Source organism: Oratosquilla oratoria, chromosome 5 (genome assembly GCF_046742065.1).
Source record: "Oratosquilla oratoria isolate Oo_2021 chromosome 5, ASM4674206v1, whole genome shotgun sequence".
Taxonomy (NCBI): domain Eukaryota; kingdom Metazoa; phylum Arthropoda; class Malacostraca; order Stomatopoda; family Squillidae; genus Oratosquilla; species Oratosquilla oratoria.
In genome coordinates this window covers 21349314-21361813 of record NC_134781.1, presented here as the reverse complement: position 1 = coordinate 21361813, position 12500 = coordinate 21349314, and the positions used below count along the sequence as shown (strand labels likewise).

At 45.2% G+C, this 12500-nt stretch overlaps 1 protein-coding gene across 4 annotated transcripts in view; it reads right to left on the bottom strand.

The window, feature by feature from the left end:
• The window catches only part of Pka-R2 (cAMP-dependent protein kinase type II regulatory subunit), a 504771-nt gene that overhangs the window by 167608 nt on the left and 324663 nt on the right, over nt 1–12500 (bottom strand). The window contains exon 2 of one of the 4 annotated variants that reach the window (XM_076185009.1): nt 1742–1784. The exons of the other annotated variants lie outside the window; for them this stretch is intronic. Within the exon in view, the coding sequence (XP_076041124.1) occupies nt 1742–1784 (43 nt within the window). The remainder of the gene's footprint in view (nt 1–1741; nt 1785–12500) is intronic. 4 annotated transcript variants of the gene reach the window in all.

Genomic DNA, 12500 nt, shown 5'->3' with positions numbered 1-12500 from the left:
TTTAAGCTGCCGCCAGGTGATTTTATTCAAATTTCTCACGAAAGCCTGCGGCTATGGGACACCATTCCTCCGGTCCAACCTCCCCACCCCCCCAGAGTCGAATAGAATCACCTGTCACGAACCAGAATAAAATCTTTAAATGAAGACAACGAACAGACGAGGTTACAAGCCGCGTTTTCACAACACAAAGGCTGTGGATCGTTCGGCTTCGATCTCGCCTCGTAGGCATCATGTCTATTGGTGACTGTCACTCGCCCTTGGTTGCCCGAGTACACGTGGATGAGATAAGCTCCTCCTGGCGTATACTCCTCACTTCGATTCTTAAGATTTATTTTGTCTATTTAGTTGTAACTGAATGAAAAATGCCTCCCGGTACGAGCAGGGTTGAGAGTGATAGATGTTCTTGGTGGCTGAGAAAGAAATGGATGGATGGATGAGTTTGAAAAATGAAGAGAAGTTGACTAAAGTTGCAAGATGCAAGGTGGTGGAACGTCAGTGGATTCGGGAAGAAGCTTGCAATTGGAGGAGATTCTTTGGTTTGATTGTTATATAAATAGAAATAATATCGCGAAATGAACGGAGGTAGTGTCATCTGATCACTTGCGACTCTCTCTCAATAGATAAGATATTTCTTTTAGTTTATATGTAAGATCACATGGTGTGAAGGGGAAATGATCTGTGCGCACGCACGCGCGGACACACACACACACACACACACACACACACACACACACACACACACACACACACACACACACAATCAACTCAATGTAAACTTGTACCGTGTATATACTCCAAGTTTTGATATATTTTATAATCTTTTGAATTGGATTATTGCCAGCGTATTACTGTTATTGAAATAAACCTTTTATTATTTTATTATTTATTATTATCTACACACACACACACACATACACACAACCATAAAGAGGACAAAGATGGCGCGCTTGCTTTTCACGCATCAGTTTTATATATTAAGAGCATAAAGTTATTAATATTTGCTCCCAACCATTTTTCATTAAAAACAATATCTTTCGGACAAAAATATCTCGAGAGCGAGAAAAAAAAAATATTACCTTCCGAAAATTAACGATGAGTGATTTAATTTTCTTTAATAATTTTGTTTTCGTTTTTTTTTTTTTTAGAAAATAAACTCTTTAAAAATGTAAAACATCAAGAAACCATAGATTCTGAGGGTTTTCCACCGCCTCCATTAGTTTTTCCATCCACTCCATATTTTCTTCCAATACCTCTTACTCCACCCCACCTCCTCTTCCACCATCTCCTCCACCACCACATTCTCTTCCACTATCTTCTCCAGCTCCACCACCTCTTCCACCATCTTCTCCACCTTCATGTCCTCCACCACCACATTCTTTTGCACCATCTTCTCCAGCTCCACCACCCCTTCCACCATCTTCTCCACCTCCATCTCCTCCGCCACCACATTCTCTTCCACCATCTTCTCCAGCTCCACCACCCCTTCCACCATCTTCTCCACCTCCATCTTCTCCACCTCCATCTCCTCCACCACCACGTTCTCTTTCACGATCTTCTCCATCTCCACCACCTCTTCCACCATCTTCTCCACCTCCATCTTATCCACCTCTTTCGCCATCTTCTCCTCCAGCACCACCACCTCTTCCATCATCTTCTCCACCCTTTTACCACTTTCTGCTCCACCTCCTCCACCTCCACCAGCATGTCCGTCTTCTTAAATTACAGCTCCAACAAGTCTTACCTGCGGACCAGACTTCATCCCCAAGGGGCCAACGCGGGCTTACCTGCAAAGAAACAAGAAAAAATATAAATAATTTATCTTCATTTATCCATTTATTTATTTCTATGTGGCACAAAAAGGTGTTAAAATTTACTTTTTAATTTATCTATGTATTTATTCATTTTTATATCTACCTATGTGGCACAAAAAGGTGTTAGAATTTATTTTTATTTATTTATTTATCTATTCATCTTTTATATCTATTTACATATGTGGCACAAAAAAGTGTTAAACTTTACTTATTTATCTATTTACTAAATTATTTATTTTTGTCTATTTATTCACATATGTCTCGGTGACTTTTTTAATGCGACGCATTCTATAATTTTTTGAAAAAAAAAAAAAAAAAAAAAATTAGAGGGTTGAGGGAAAGGTCAGATGAGGGTTACAAAGTGCAGTAAATAAGTTTGACACTAATTACTACCCCTAATTATCACTCCCTAAAATTACCCCCTAACTAGCACTATACCTAATTGTCAAGACCCTAATTACCATCACCTACTTACCGCCACCCATATCTATCAAGCCATAATCATCTGCCCTATCATATTCTAATTACTAATATTCCTTATCTAACATACCATAATTACAACCCCCTTAATTACCAATACCCCCTTCTTATCATACCCTAATTACCACCCCTAACTATTATACCCTAATTACAAAAAAAAAAAACTAATCATCAGACCCTAATCACCAATATCGTCTAGCTATCACACCCTAATTACTAATTCCCACTAATTATCACACCCTAATTACTAATTCCCACTAATTATTACACCCTAATTACAAACATCCCCCTTAATTTGCATCGCCTAATTAATCCCTACATTCCGACAATTCCCCCGGAACATTGCCTCGTCGGCTGAAGGCTACAACACCTCACGGTTAACCCCCTTTACGATTAACCCCCTTTACGATTAACCCCTTCATTTAACCCCTTCACGATTAAACCCCTTCATTTAACCTCTTCATTTAACCCCTTCACGATTAAATCCCTTCATTTAACCCCTTCACGATTAACCCCTTCATTTAACCCCTTTACGATTAACCCCTTCATTTAACCCCTTCACGATTAAACCCCTTTATTTGACCTCTTCATTTAACTTCCTCTTTTAACCCCTTCATTTAACCCCTTCACGATTAAACCCCTTCATTTAACCCCTTCATTTAACCTCATCATTTAACCTCCTCATTTAACCCCTTCACGATTTTAAACCCCTTTATTTAACCTCTTCATTTAACCTCCTCATTTAACCCCTTCATTTAACCTCTTCCTCCTCCTCTTCCTCTTCCTTTCCCCTTTCCTCTTCCCCTCCTCATCCCTCCCCTTTCTTCTTCCCCTCCCCTTTCCTCTTCCTTTCCCTCTTCCTCTTCCTTTCCCTCTTCCTTTCACCTCTTCCTCTTCCTTTCCCTCTTCCTTTCTCTCTTCCTCTTCCTTTCTCTCTTCCTCTTCCTTTCCTTCTTCCTCTTCCTTTCTTCCTCTTCCTTTCCCTCTTCCTCTTCCTTTCCCTCTTCCTCTTCCTTTCACTTCCTCTTCCTTTCCCTCTTCCTCTTCCCCTCCTCTTTCCTCACCCCTTTCTCCTTACTATTCCTATCTCCCTTTTCCTGTTTCTCTTCTTTCCCCTTCAACTTCCCCTCCCCTATCCTCTTCCTCTCCCTATCCTCCAGATTTTTTCTCCCCCTCCTCCTTTCCCTCTTCCTCCTCCTCTTCCTCCTCCCTCTCCTCTTCCTCTTCTCCTCCCACTTAATTTCTTCTCATCATCGTCCCCTTCCCTGATCATTCTTCTCAGCCCCTCCCCTCCTCCTCCTCCTCCTCCTCCTCCTCCTCTTCCTCCTCCTCCCCTCCTCTTCCTCTTCCCGTCCCACTTCATCTCTTCTCATCATTGCCCCCCTCTCTGATCATTCTTCTCAGCCCCTCCCCCTTCCCCTCCTCCTCCTCCTCCTCCTCCTCCTCCTCCTCCTCTTCTTCCCTGCTCATGTGCATCTGCAACAAAGGGACTAATTTCGCGGGTGCAACTTTATATCGACAAAGGGAGGAAAAGGAAGAAATAGGAGGAGGGAGGAGGAGGGAAGAGGAGGGAGGAGGAGGGAAGAGGAGGGGAGGAGGAGGGAGGAGGAGGAAAAAGATGAGGAGGAAGAGGAAGTGGAGGAGGGGAGGAAGAAGAAAATGAGGAGGAAGGTGTAGTAGGAAGAAGAGGAGGAAAGGAGGGAGGAGGAGGGTAGGAGGAGTGGGTTGGAGGAAAAAGAGGAGGGGGTTGGAGGAAAAAGAGGAGGAGGAAGAGGAAGTGGAGGAGGGGAGGAAGAAGAAAATGAGGAGGAAGGTGTAGGAAAAAGAGGAGGAAAGGAGGGAGGAGGAAGGTGTAGGAAGAAGAGGAGGAAAGGAGGGAGGAGGAAGGTGTAGGAAGAAGAGGAGGAAAGGAGGGAGGAGGAGGGAAGAGGAGGGGGAGGAGGAGGGAAGGGAGGAGGAGGGGGTTGGAGGAAAAAGAGGAGGAGGAAGAGGAAGTGGAGGAGGGGGGAGAAGTGGAGGAGGGGGAGAAGTGGAGGAGGGGGGAAGAAGGAAATGAGGAGGAAGGTGTAGGAAGAAGAGGAGGAAAGGAGGAAGGAGTAGGAAGAGGAAGAGGAGGAGGAGGAAGGGAGGAGGAGTGCTTGTGTCTATATTATTGTGGGAATAGTCCATTAGAAGGATGGTGAGTATGAAGAATAGTTTACTGAGTGTGTATTATAGATAAGGATAGTTGAAAGGTTGATGGAAGGATAGTAATGAAGAATGGAATAGTATCGCGCTGGATGAAACAAAGAGTAACAAAATTCATCACAAAATCCTCACAATAATAATCATAATTACCGGAATCATTGTCACCATCATCACACTCGTTAGTCACAATGCAATTTTGATAAATCACTATAATAAATCATTATCACGTTCATTATCATAAACATCATTTCTCGATCTCGTAAGTCGTCCTCACACCTTACGAGAATCTCACGGATCCTCACGGATCCTCACGGTCGTCCTCCTCCTCCTCCTCCTCCTCCTCCTCCTCCTCCTCCTCCTCCTCCTCCTCGGGCCCTCCCACCTCCTCCTTACCTGCGTCATCACCCTCGTTCTCCTCTTCGTCTCCGCCCGAAGTCTTCGAAGAGGCTGCGGCGAGCCGGGCGAGTTCGGCGAGCCTCTCAGCCACCCCTTCGTTATTATCCCCCTCCTCTTCCTCCTCCCCCTCCCCCTCCTTCTTTTGTTCTCTGTCCTTGCGAGGGGCGCCATCGGCCCCTTCGGGAGACCCTTCGACGGGCCTGGCAGGGGACCCCCAGAAGAAGAGGCGTCCCCGCAGGAGACTTCCGCACGCCCCAATCTTGAAGGCTCGAAGGGTGCCACCAATATCAGGGGTCTGTGACACCGAAAGGAAAAGGGCAATGCCCCCGAGGGGAAGGGAAGGGAAGGGAAGGGAAGAAGGGACGGCGGTGGAGGAAGAGAAGGGAGGGGGGCTGCGGTGGAGGCTGTCGACCTGTGGAGGACCTTAATGGGCCTCGGAAGGGGGAACTGTCAAGGAGATGAAGGATAGATAGGGGGTGGAGGGGAAAGAAGGAAACGACTATGAAATACATGAGGGGGAAGTGGTAATTATAAGGATAATTATAAAGAATAATAATTAAAATATAATGAATACTGATAATGATAATGATAATAATGATAATAATAACAATAACAATAATAGTAATAACAATAACAACAACAAAACAATAACAATAATAATAATAATAATAATAATAATAATAATAATGATAATGATAATAATGATAATAATTAATATAAATAAATAATAATAAAATAATTAATGATAATAATAATAATAATAATAGTAATAATAATAACAGTTAATAAAATAATAATAAAAAATAATGAAATAATAAGATAATAAAATAATGAATAATAATAATAATAATAATAATAATAATAATAGAAATAATAATAATAATAATAATAATAATAATAATAATAATAATAATAATAATAATAAATAATAATAATAGAAATAATAATAATAATAATAATAATAATAATAATAATAATAATAATAATAATAATAATAATAATAATAATAATAATAATAATAATAATAATAATAATAAAATGATAAATGATAATTACGTGAAACGAGAAAAAAAAAATCGGAAATATGAAGATCTTATTTAATTGTGGAAAGTGCCACTTGCCCGTAAAACTATAAATCTTTGTAATAATTCAAAATCGTAACGGTTTTAACGGCTTTTAACTGACGTGCGCTGCTCAGCCGTTTGTTAAATTCACTTTGGGGTAATTCCCTTCAATGTAAAAGGAATTCCTTCAATGTAAAAGGAATTCCTTCAATGCAATAAAATCACCTATGGATTAAAAAACAAAACAAAAAAGAAACAAATAAAAAATAGACAAGGAACACAAAGAAACGTAATTAATGTCTTCATTTTCAGAAGATTTCGTCCCTGAATAAAATCATTAGAAGACAACCAAGATAAACTATTCTAGTTATCCCCGGGGGGAGGGGAGGGGGGGAGGAGAGGGGGAGGGTAATCCTCCCTTAAATGAATTAAAAAAAAAGTGAAATATGCTAAAGTATGGAAGGAGTTAAGTTCGAAAGAAATCCTGAACTGAAACCAAGAAAACAAAAAACGAAATATAATGGAACGTTTTTGTACGGAGACGCTTCCAAAATATGCAGAGGAGGAAACGAGACCAACATGAAAAGAAAAAATAAACAAAAGAAGACAAAATACGAGAAGAAAAGGGAAACCTCCTTCCTGCACAAGACAGCGGAAGAGGTCGGCAGGAGGAGGAGGAGGAGGAGGAGGACGGAGAAGGGTAGGAGGAGGAGGAGAAGGAGGAGGGGAGAAGGGGTGTGGAGAAGGGCAGGAGGAGGAGGAGAAGGAGGAGGGGAGACGGGGTGTGGAGAAGGGCGGGTGGAGGAGAAGGGGAGGTGGATGAGGAGGATGAGGGGAGAAGGGGAGGGGAGGAGGGGAGGAAGAGTGGAGGAGGAATAGGGGAGGGGAGGAGGAGGGTGAGAGGAAGAGTAGGGTGAAGGAAGGAGGAGGAGGAGGGTGAGAGAAGGAGGAGGAGGAGGAGGGGGAGGGAAGGCGGAGGAGGGGGAGGGGGAGGAGGGACAGGAGGAGAAGGGGCAAGATGAGAAGCATGAAAAGACAAACAGGTAGAGTAACAGACATAGACAGACAGACAGAACAGAACAGGAAAAGACAAAATGACAGAAGTAGAGGCAGAGACAAGAACAGTCAGTCAAGAGACAGGAAGTGATACAGACACAGAAACAGAGGCAGAGATTGAGACAGACAAACAGGCTTAGAGACAGGAAGACTAAGACAGGCACAGACAGGCAGATTGATAGTAATTAAGACGGACAAACAGACAGCGGTATAGACATGCAGAGACAGACAGACAAGCAAACAAACAAGCAGACAGACAATCAAAGACAAGCAGACAAAGACAGATAGACAAGTAGATGACAGACAAGCAGACAGACAGACAAGCATATAGAAAGACAAGAACACAGACATACAGACAAACAGACAGACAATCAAAGACAAGCAAACACAGATAGACAAGTAGATAGGCAGACAAGCAGACATGAAGACAAGAACACAGACATACAGACAAAGATACAGACACAGACAATAACGTATGGGGAGGATGGGAGGAAGAAAGGCCACCAAAATGGTTGACGGAGGTAATTCCGGGATGGCCTTATTCCAGAGGTCGGGGGGGGGGGATCCGTTCCGGGAATAAGGCCCGCGGGTCTCTTCTTGGGCGTCCCTTCTTCCTCCGGAAGGCCGGAAGGACGGTTGCAAGTGACTGGAAGAACCATCGCAGAAAACGGAGGGAGGGAAGGAGGGAAGAATGGAGGGAAGGAGGGAGTGCGTGTGTGTGTGGTTGTGACAGTGGTAAAAAGACCTGAAGTGGAGTGGGTGGATGGCGGGTGGAGGGGGAGGGGAGGAGGAGAGGGAGGGGGAAGAGGAGGAGAGGGAGGGGAGGAGGAGGTGAAGAGGAGGAGGGGAGGGTGGGGAAGAGGAGGAGCAGAGGGAGGGGAAAGAAGAGGAGAGGGAAGGGAGGAGGAGGTGAAGAGGGGGGAGGGAGGGAAGAGGAGGAGGAGAGGGAGAGGGAAAGGGAGGGGGAAGAGAAGAGGAGGAGGAGAGGGAGAGTGAGAGAAGGAGGAGGAGGAGAGGTAGGGGGAGTGGAGGAGGAAAGGGAGAGGGAGGAGGAGGAGGAGGAGGAGGAGAGGAAGAGGAAGAGGAGGAGGAGGAGAGGGAGAGGAAGAGGAGGAGGAGAGGAAGAGGAAGCGAGGATTAAGGTCGGCGTCGAATAGATTGTTCATGATGAAAGGTAGAAACATTTTTTTCCAATTGAAAGTTGAACAAGAAGAACAAATTTCAGGAGGATCTAATACTAGGGAACAAAATTCAGCTTCAGACTTCAGACAAATGCACAAGCTGCATATACCCAGAGCTGGGCGCGTTCCTCGGCGCGTTCCTGGGTGTGTTCCTCTGTGTCCTGACTGGCATGACTTTGCTCAGGACACCGAGGAACGCACATGGGGAACGCACCGAGGAACGCGCCCAGCTCTGAATATACACTCCCACCCCACCTCTCCTACAGACCAACTGGTAGCCTAGTCTTGCCTACCATTATATTCCTAGGCAGTTCTAGTGGGCTTAGAAATGTATGTGTATTGTATATTATGACAAGAGATGTATAAGAGGTACTGTATGAGGGAGGGGGAGGGAATGTATAGGGAATGTTGTATGTGGAATTCCATGTATGAGAAGTATAGTATGGGGGAAGGGGAGGGAATGTATAGAGAGGGGGAGGGAATGTATAGGGATTGTTGTATGTGGAATTGCATGTATGGGAAGTATAGTATGGGGGAAGGGGAGGGAATGTATAGGGAGGGGGAGGGAATGTATAGGGAATGTTGTATGTGGAATTGCATGTATAGGAAGTATAGTATGGGGGAAGGGGAGGGAATGTATATGGGGTATTGTGTGATAAAAAAAGATCTTACGCCAGGGGGCGCTGAGTAGCTGCGGCCGAAGCCGTCACCTTTGCCCTATTATACGCTTGGCCTGTTAGTGCGGGATTCGAACCCACACCTAAGCGAATGCGAAACCAGCACGCTTTCGATGACGTCACGAGGGCACTATTGTATACGGGGTATTGTATTGGGGAAAATGTAAAGAACTGTATATAGAGCATTGTATTAGAGTTGGGAGTGTCGCATTGGCCCGGAAGTCTGAAAAGAGGGGAGAGGGGGAGGGGGAGTGGGGAGAGGAGCGGGGGGGAGGGAGGATGGAAGGGAAAGGGGGAAGAGAGAGGGGGAGGAGGGAGAGTGAGGAGAAGGGAATGGGGAGGGGGAGTGGGGAGGGGGAAGGGGAAGGGGGAAGGGGGGAGTGGGGAGGGGAAATGAATGGAGAGGGAGGATGGGAGGATGGGGAGAGGGAAGGGGGAGGAGGCGGAAGGGGAAGGGGAAGGAAGGGGAAGGGGTGGAAGGGGGAGGAGTGGGAAGGGGGAGAAGACGGAGGATGGGGAGAGGGAAGGAGGAGGAGGAGTAGGGGGAAGGGGGGAGGAGGGGGAAGAGGGGAGGGGGAGGGGGAAGGGGGGAAGGGGGGAAGGGGGGAGGACCTGGCACCCAAAGGATGGGGGAGCGTGTTATGTGGGTCACAATGTCGGACTTAAAGGAGACAGTCCCTTGGCAGACAGGACAAAAAAAGTATCTTTACAGATCGTATGTATGCAGACTGTACAGGGGGGAAATTGGGTTGTTAAGGTGTGGACAGGCAGTTAAGTCTAAACTAGCCGTGACACTCTTTGATGACTTTGTGCTGGTTCATGCCAAACAGATAAGTTTCTGTTATTCGTTAAAAAAAAAAAAAAAAAAAAAAAAAATCGGAATTTGAGAACATTTCTAATTTGAGAAGCACTTTCTAATATTTAAAAAATATAAAGATTTGGAGTTCTCCAGGCAATTCAGAAAGAGAAATATTCTTTGCGAATATTTGAAAATTCCGAAATTAAAGGGAATTTTGAATAGATATCCATATAGAGCCGCCAGGCGATTTTAATCAGCTGAGGAAACTTCATCTGCAGAAAGGAGAAGTCGAGAGTAGTGCGGGATTCGAACCCACAACTAAGCGAATGCGAGACCAGAGGTGAATAAAAATCGTCTGGCGACAAGAGGCATAAATATACATAAATAATTTTGCTAAATGCTTCAGTTTTCAGTTTCGCAATCTCGGACAAAACACAGTGGTGCCGGGGACGAAAAACAAAGAAATTATTATGTCAGTGAACGAAGGCAAGTGGAACGGCGAGCGAAACTTTAAGACACGCGACAATGAAAAATCCACAGGGGAGTCTAATGGACCGGGTGGGAGGGGGGGGGGGGGAGAGGATGGGGGGGAAGAGGGGGAGGGGAACAAACAAAGCAAACAAAACCCGCAAAGAACAAACCACGAGGAGGTAGAGGAGGAGGAAGGGGGAGGAAGAAGGAGGAGGAGGGAGGAGGAGGAAGAGGGGGAGGAAGAAGAAGGGAAGAGAGCAACGAACGGGGTGAAAGAGGATGGGGGATGGAAATGGGGGGGAGATGGAGAAGGGGGAGGGGGAGAGAGAGGCAGGGCAGGAGGAAGAGGAAGAAAGGAAAGAGGAGGAAAAGGAAGAGGAGGAGGAAGAAGAAGAGGAGGAAAATATCTATCGTCAATTGCTGTAGAGTTTTTTAAATCAATCAATAAATGGATAAATACAAAATAAATAATTAAATAATACATGAATAAATAGATAATTAAGTAAAATAAAGACTACGAGCCGCATTCTGTCTCGTCGTTCAGGAAGTGCCCTAAGGTCTCCCCCTCCCGGCGTGCCTTAGGGCATCGGTACTTTATGAAATTGCGTCATAACTCGTGACGTCATTATCCCCCTAAGGGTCCAATAGTCTACGACATTTATCAAGTGACGTTATTTATGTGACGTGATTTATGTGCTATGCGACGTTAATTATCGTGTGATATGTGATCTCAGTTACGTGACGTCATCGTGTGACTTCAATTGTTTGATGTCATTTATGATTTCAAATATTTTGTATACGTGTTCCAATCTATTTGTTAATCTATCAATATATAATTTTATTTCTTTATATAGAAATATTTTATTTATTTGTTCATCTATTTATTTATCTATTTATCTACTCATTTATTGGATTATTTGTCTATACATTTCTTTCATACTTATTTATATTTATCTTTATCTATGTATCTATTTGTGTACTAAAATAAATAAATGATAAATTAATTAATGATTAAATGAATTAATGATTTGATAAATTGGACTTAATTCTGAGCCTGAAATGGACTTTGGACTTCCCGAGGACTGGACTTAAGACCTTCGTAAGACCGAAAATACTTAATATAAAATCCACCAACACTTATATGCATACATGTGTACATACATGTGTACACATACACACATACATATTGTACATGTATATTCTTATATCTGAGTTAGATATACGTCACTATGGATCAGTTTCACAAAGGGGGTCTTAGGCTGTGGCTTGTTCGGTTTCAACCCGAACCCGTGAGCACAAAGTCTCCAGTCCGATCCTCAACAGCTGTCCGCGTCCATTGGGCAAAGGTGGCAGCCAGGGCACCATGGGCGTGGTTTAGGAATTTCTCCCCCTCCCTCCCTCCCTCCCTCCCTCCCTCCCTCCCTCCCTCTCCTCTTCCACCCTTTCCTTCTTCCTCCCTCCCTCCCTCTCCTCTTCCACCCTCTCCTACTTCCTCTCTCTCCTTCCCTCCTTCTCCCTCTTCCTCCTCTTCCTCCTCTCTCTCTCTCCCTCCCTCCTTCTCTCCTTTCTCCATCTCTCTCTCTCCCTCCCTCTCCCCCTTCCATCCTCTCCTACTCCCTCCCTCCCTCGTTCTCCCCCTTCCTCCCTCTTTCTCTCTCTCCCTCCCTCCTTCCCATCTCCCCCTTCTATCCTCTCCTACTTCCTCTCTCCCTCCCTCTCTCTCTTCTCCTCCTCCCACCCTCCTTCTCCTCCTTCCACCCTCCTTCTCGCTGTTCCTTCCTCCCTCCCTCCCTCCTTTTCCCTCTCCCCTTCCCTCCCTCACTCCCTCCCTCCTTCTCCCCCTCCCTCCCTCCCTACCTCCCTCCCTCCCTCCCTCCCTCTCTCCCTCTTGTCGTGTTCAAGACTAAGTCGCGTCGGTTTTCCGTTTTATCTTTATGGTCCCTCGTAAGGGCTCAGCCGCCTCCTCCTCCTCCTCCTACTCCTCTTCCTCCTCCTCCTCTTCTCACACCTCTTCATCCACACTTGTCTCTTACTTCCTTCCAGGACCTTTGAGTCTCTTTACCTCCTACCTCCCTCCTCCCTCTTCCCTCTTCCTGTCTCCCTCTCCCTCCCTCCCTCCCTTTCTACCTCCCCTGTCTCCTCCTCCCCCTTCCTATCTATCTACCTCTTCCCTTTCTTCTTCTCCTTCCTTCCTCCTCCCTTCCCTTCTTCCTCTCTCTCTCTCTCGTTTCCCCTCTCCCTCTCCTTCACTTTCTCCTTCTCTTTCTCTTTCCCTTACTCTCTTTCTCCTCTTCCCTCCCCTGTCCCTCTCCTCCTCTCTCTTCCTCCCTCTCCCTCTTTCTCTCTTCCTCCCTCTCCCTTTCCCTCTCACGCTATCC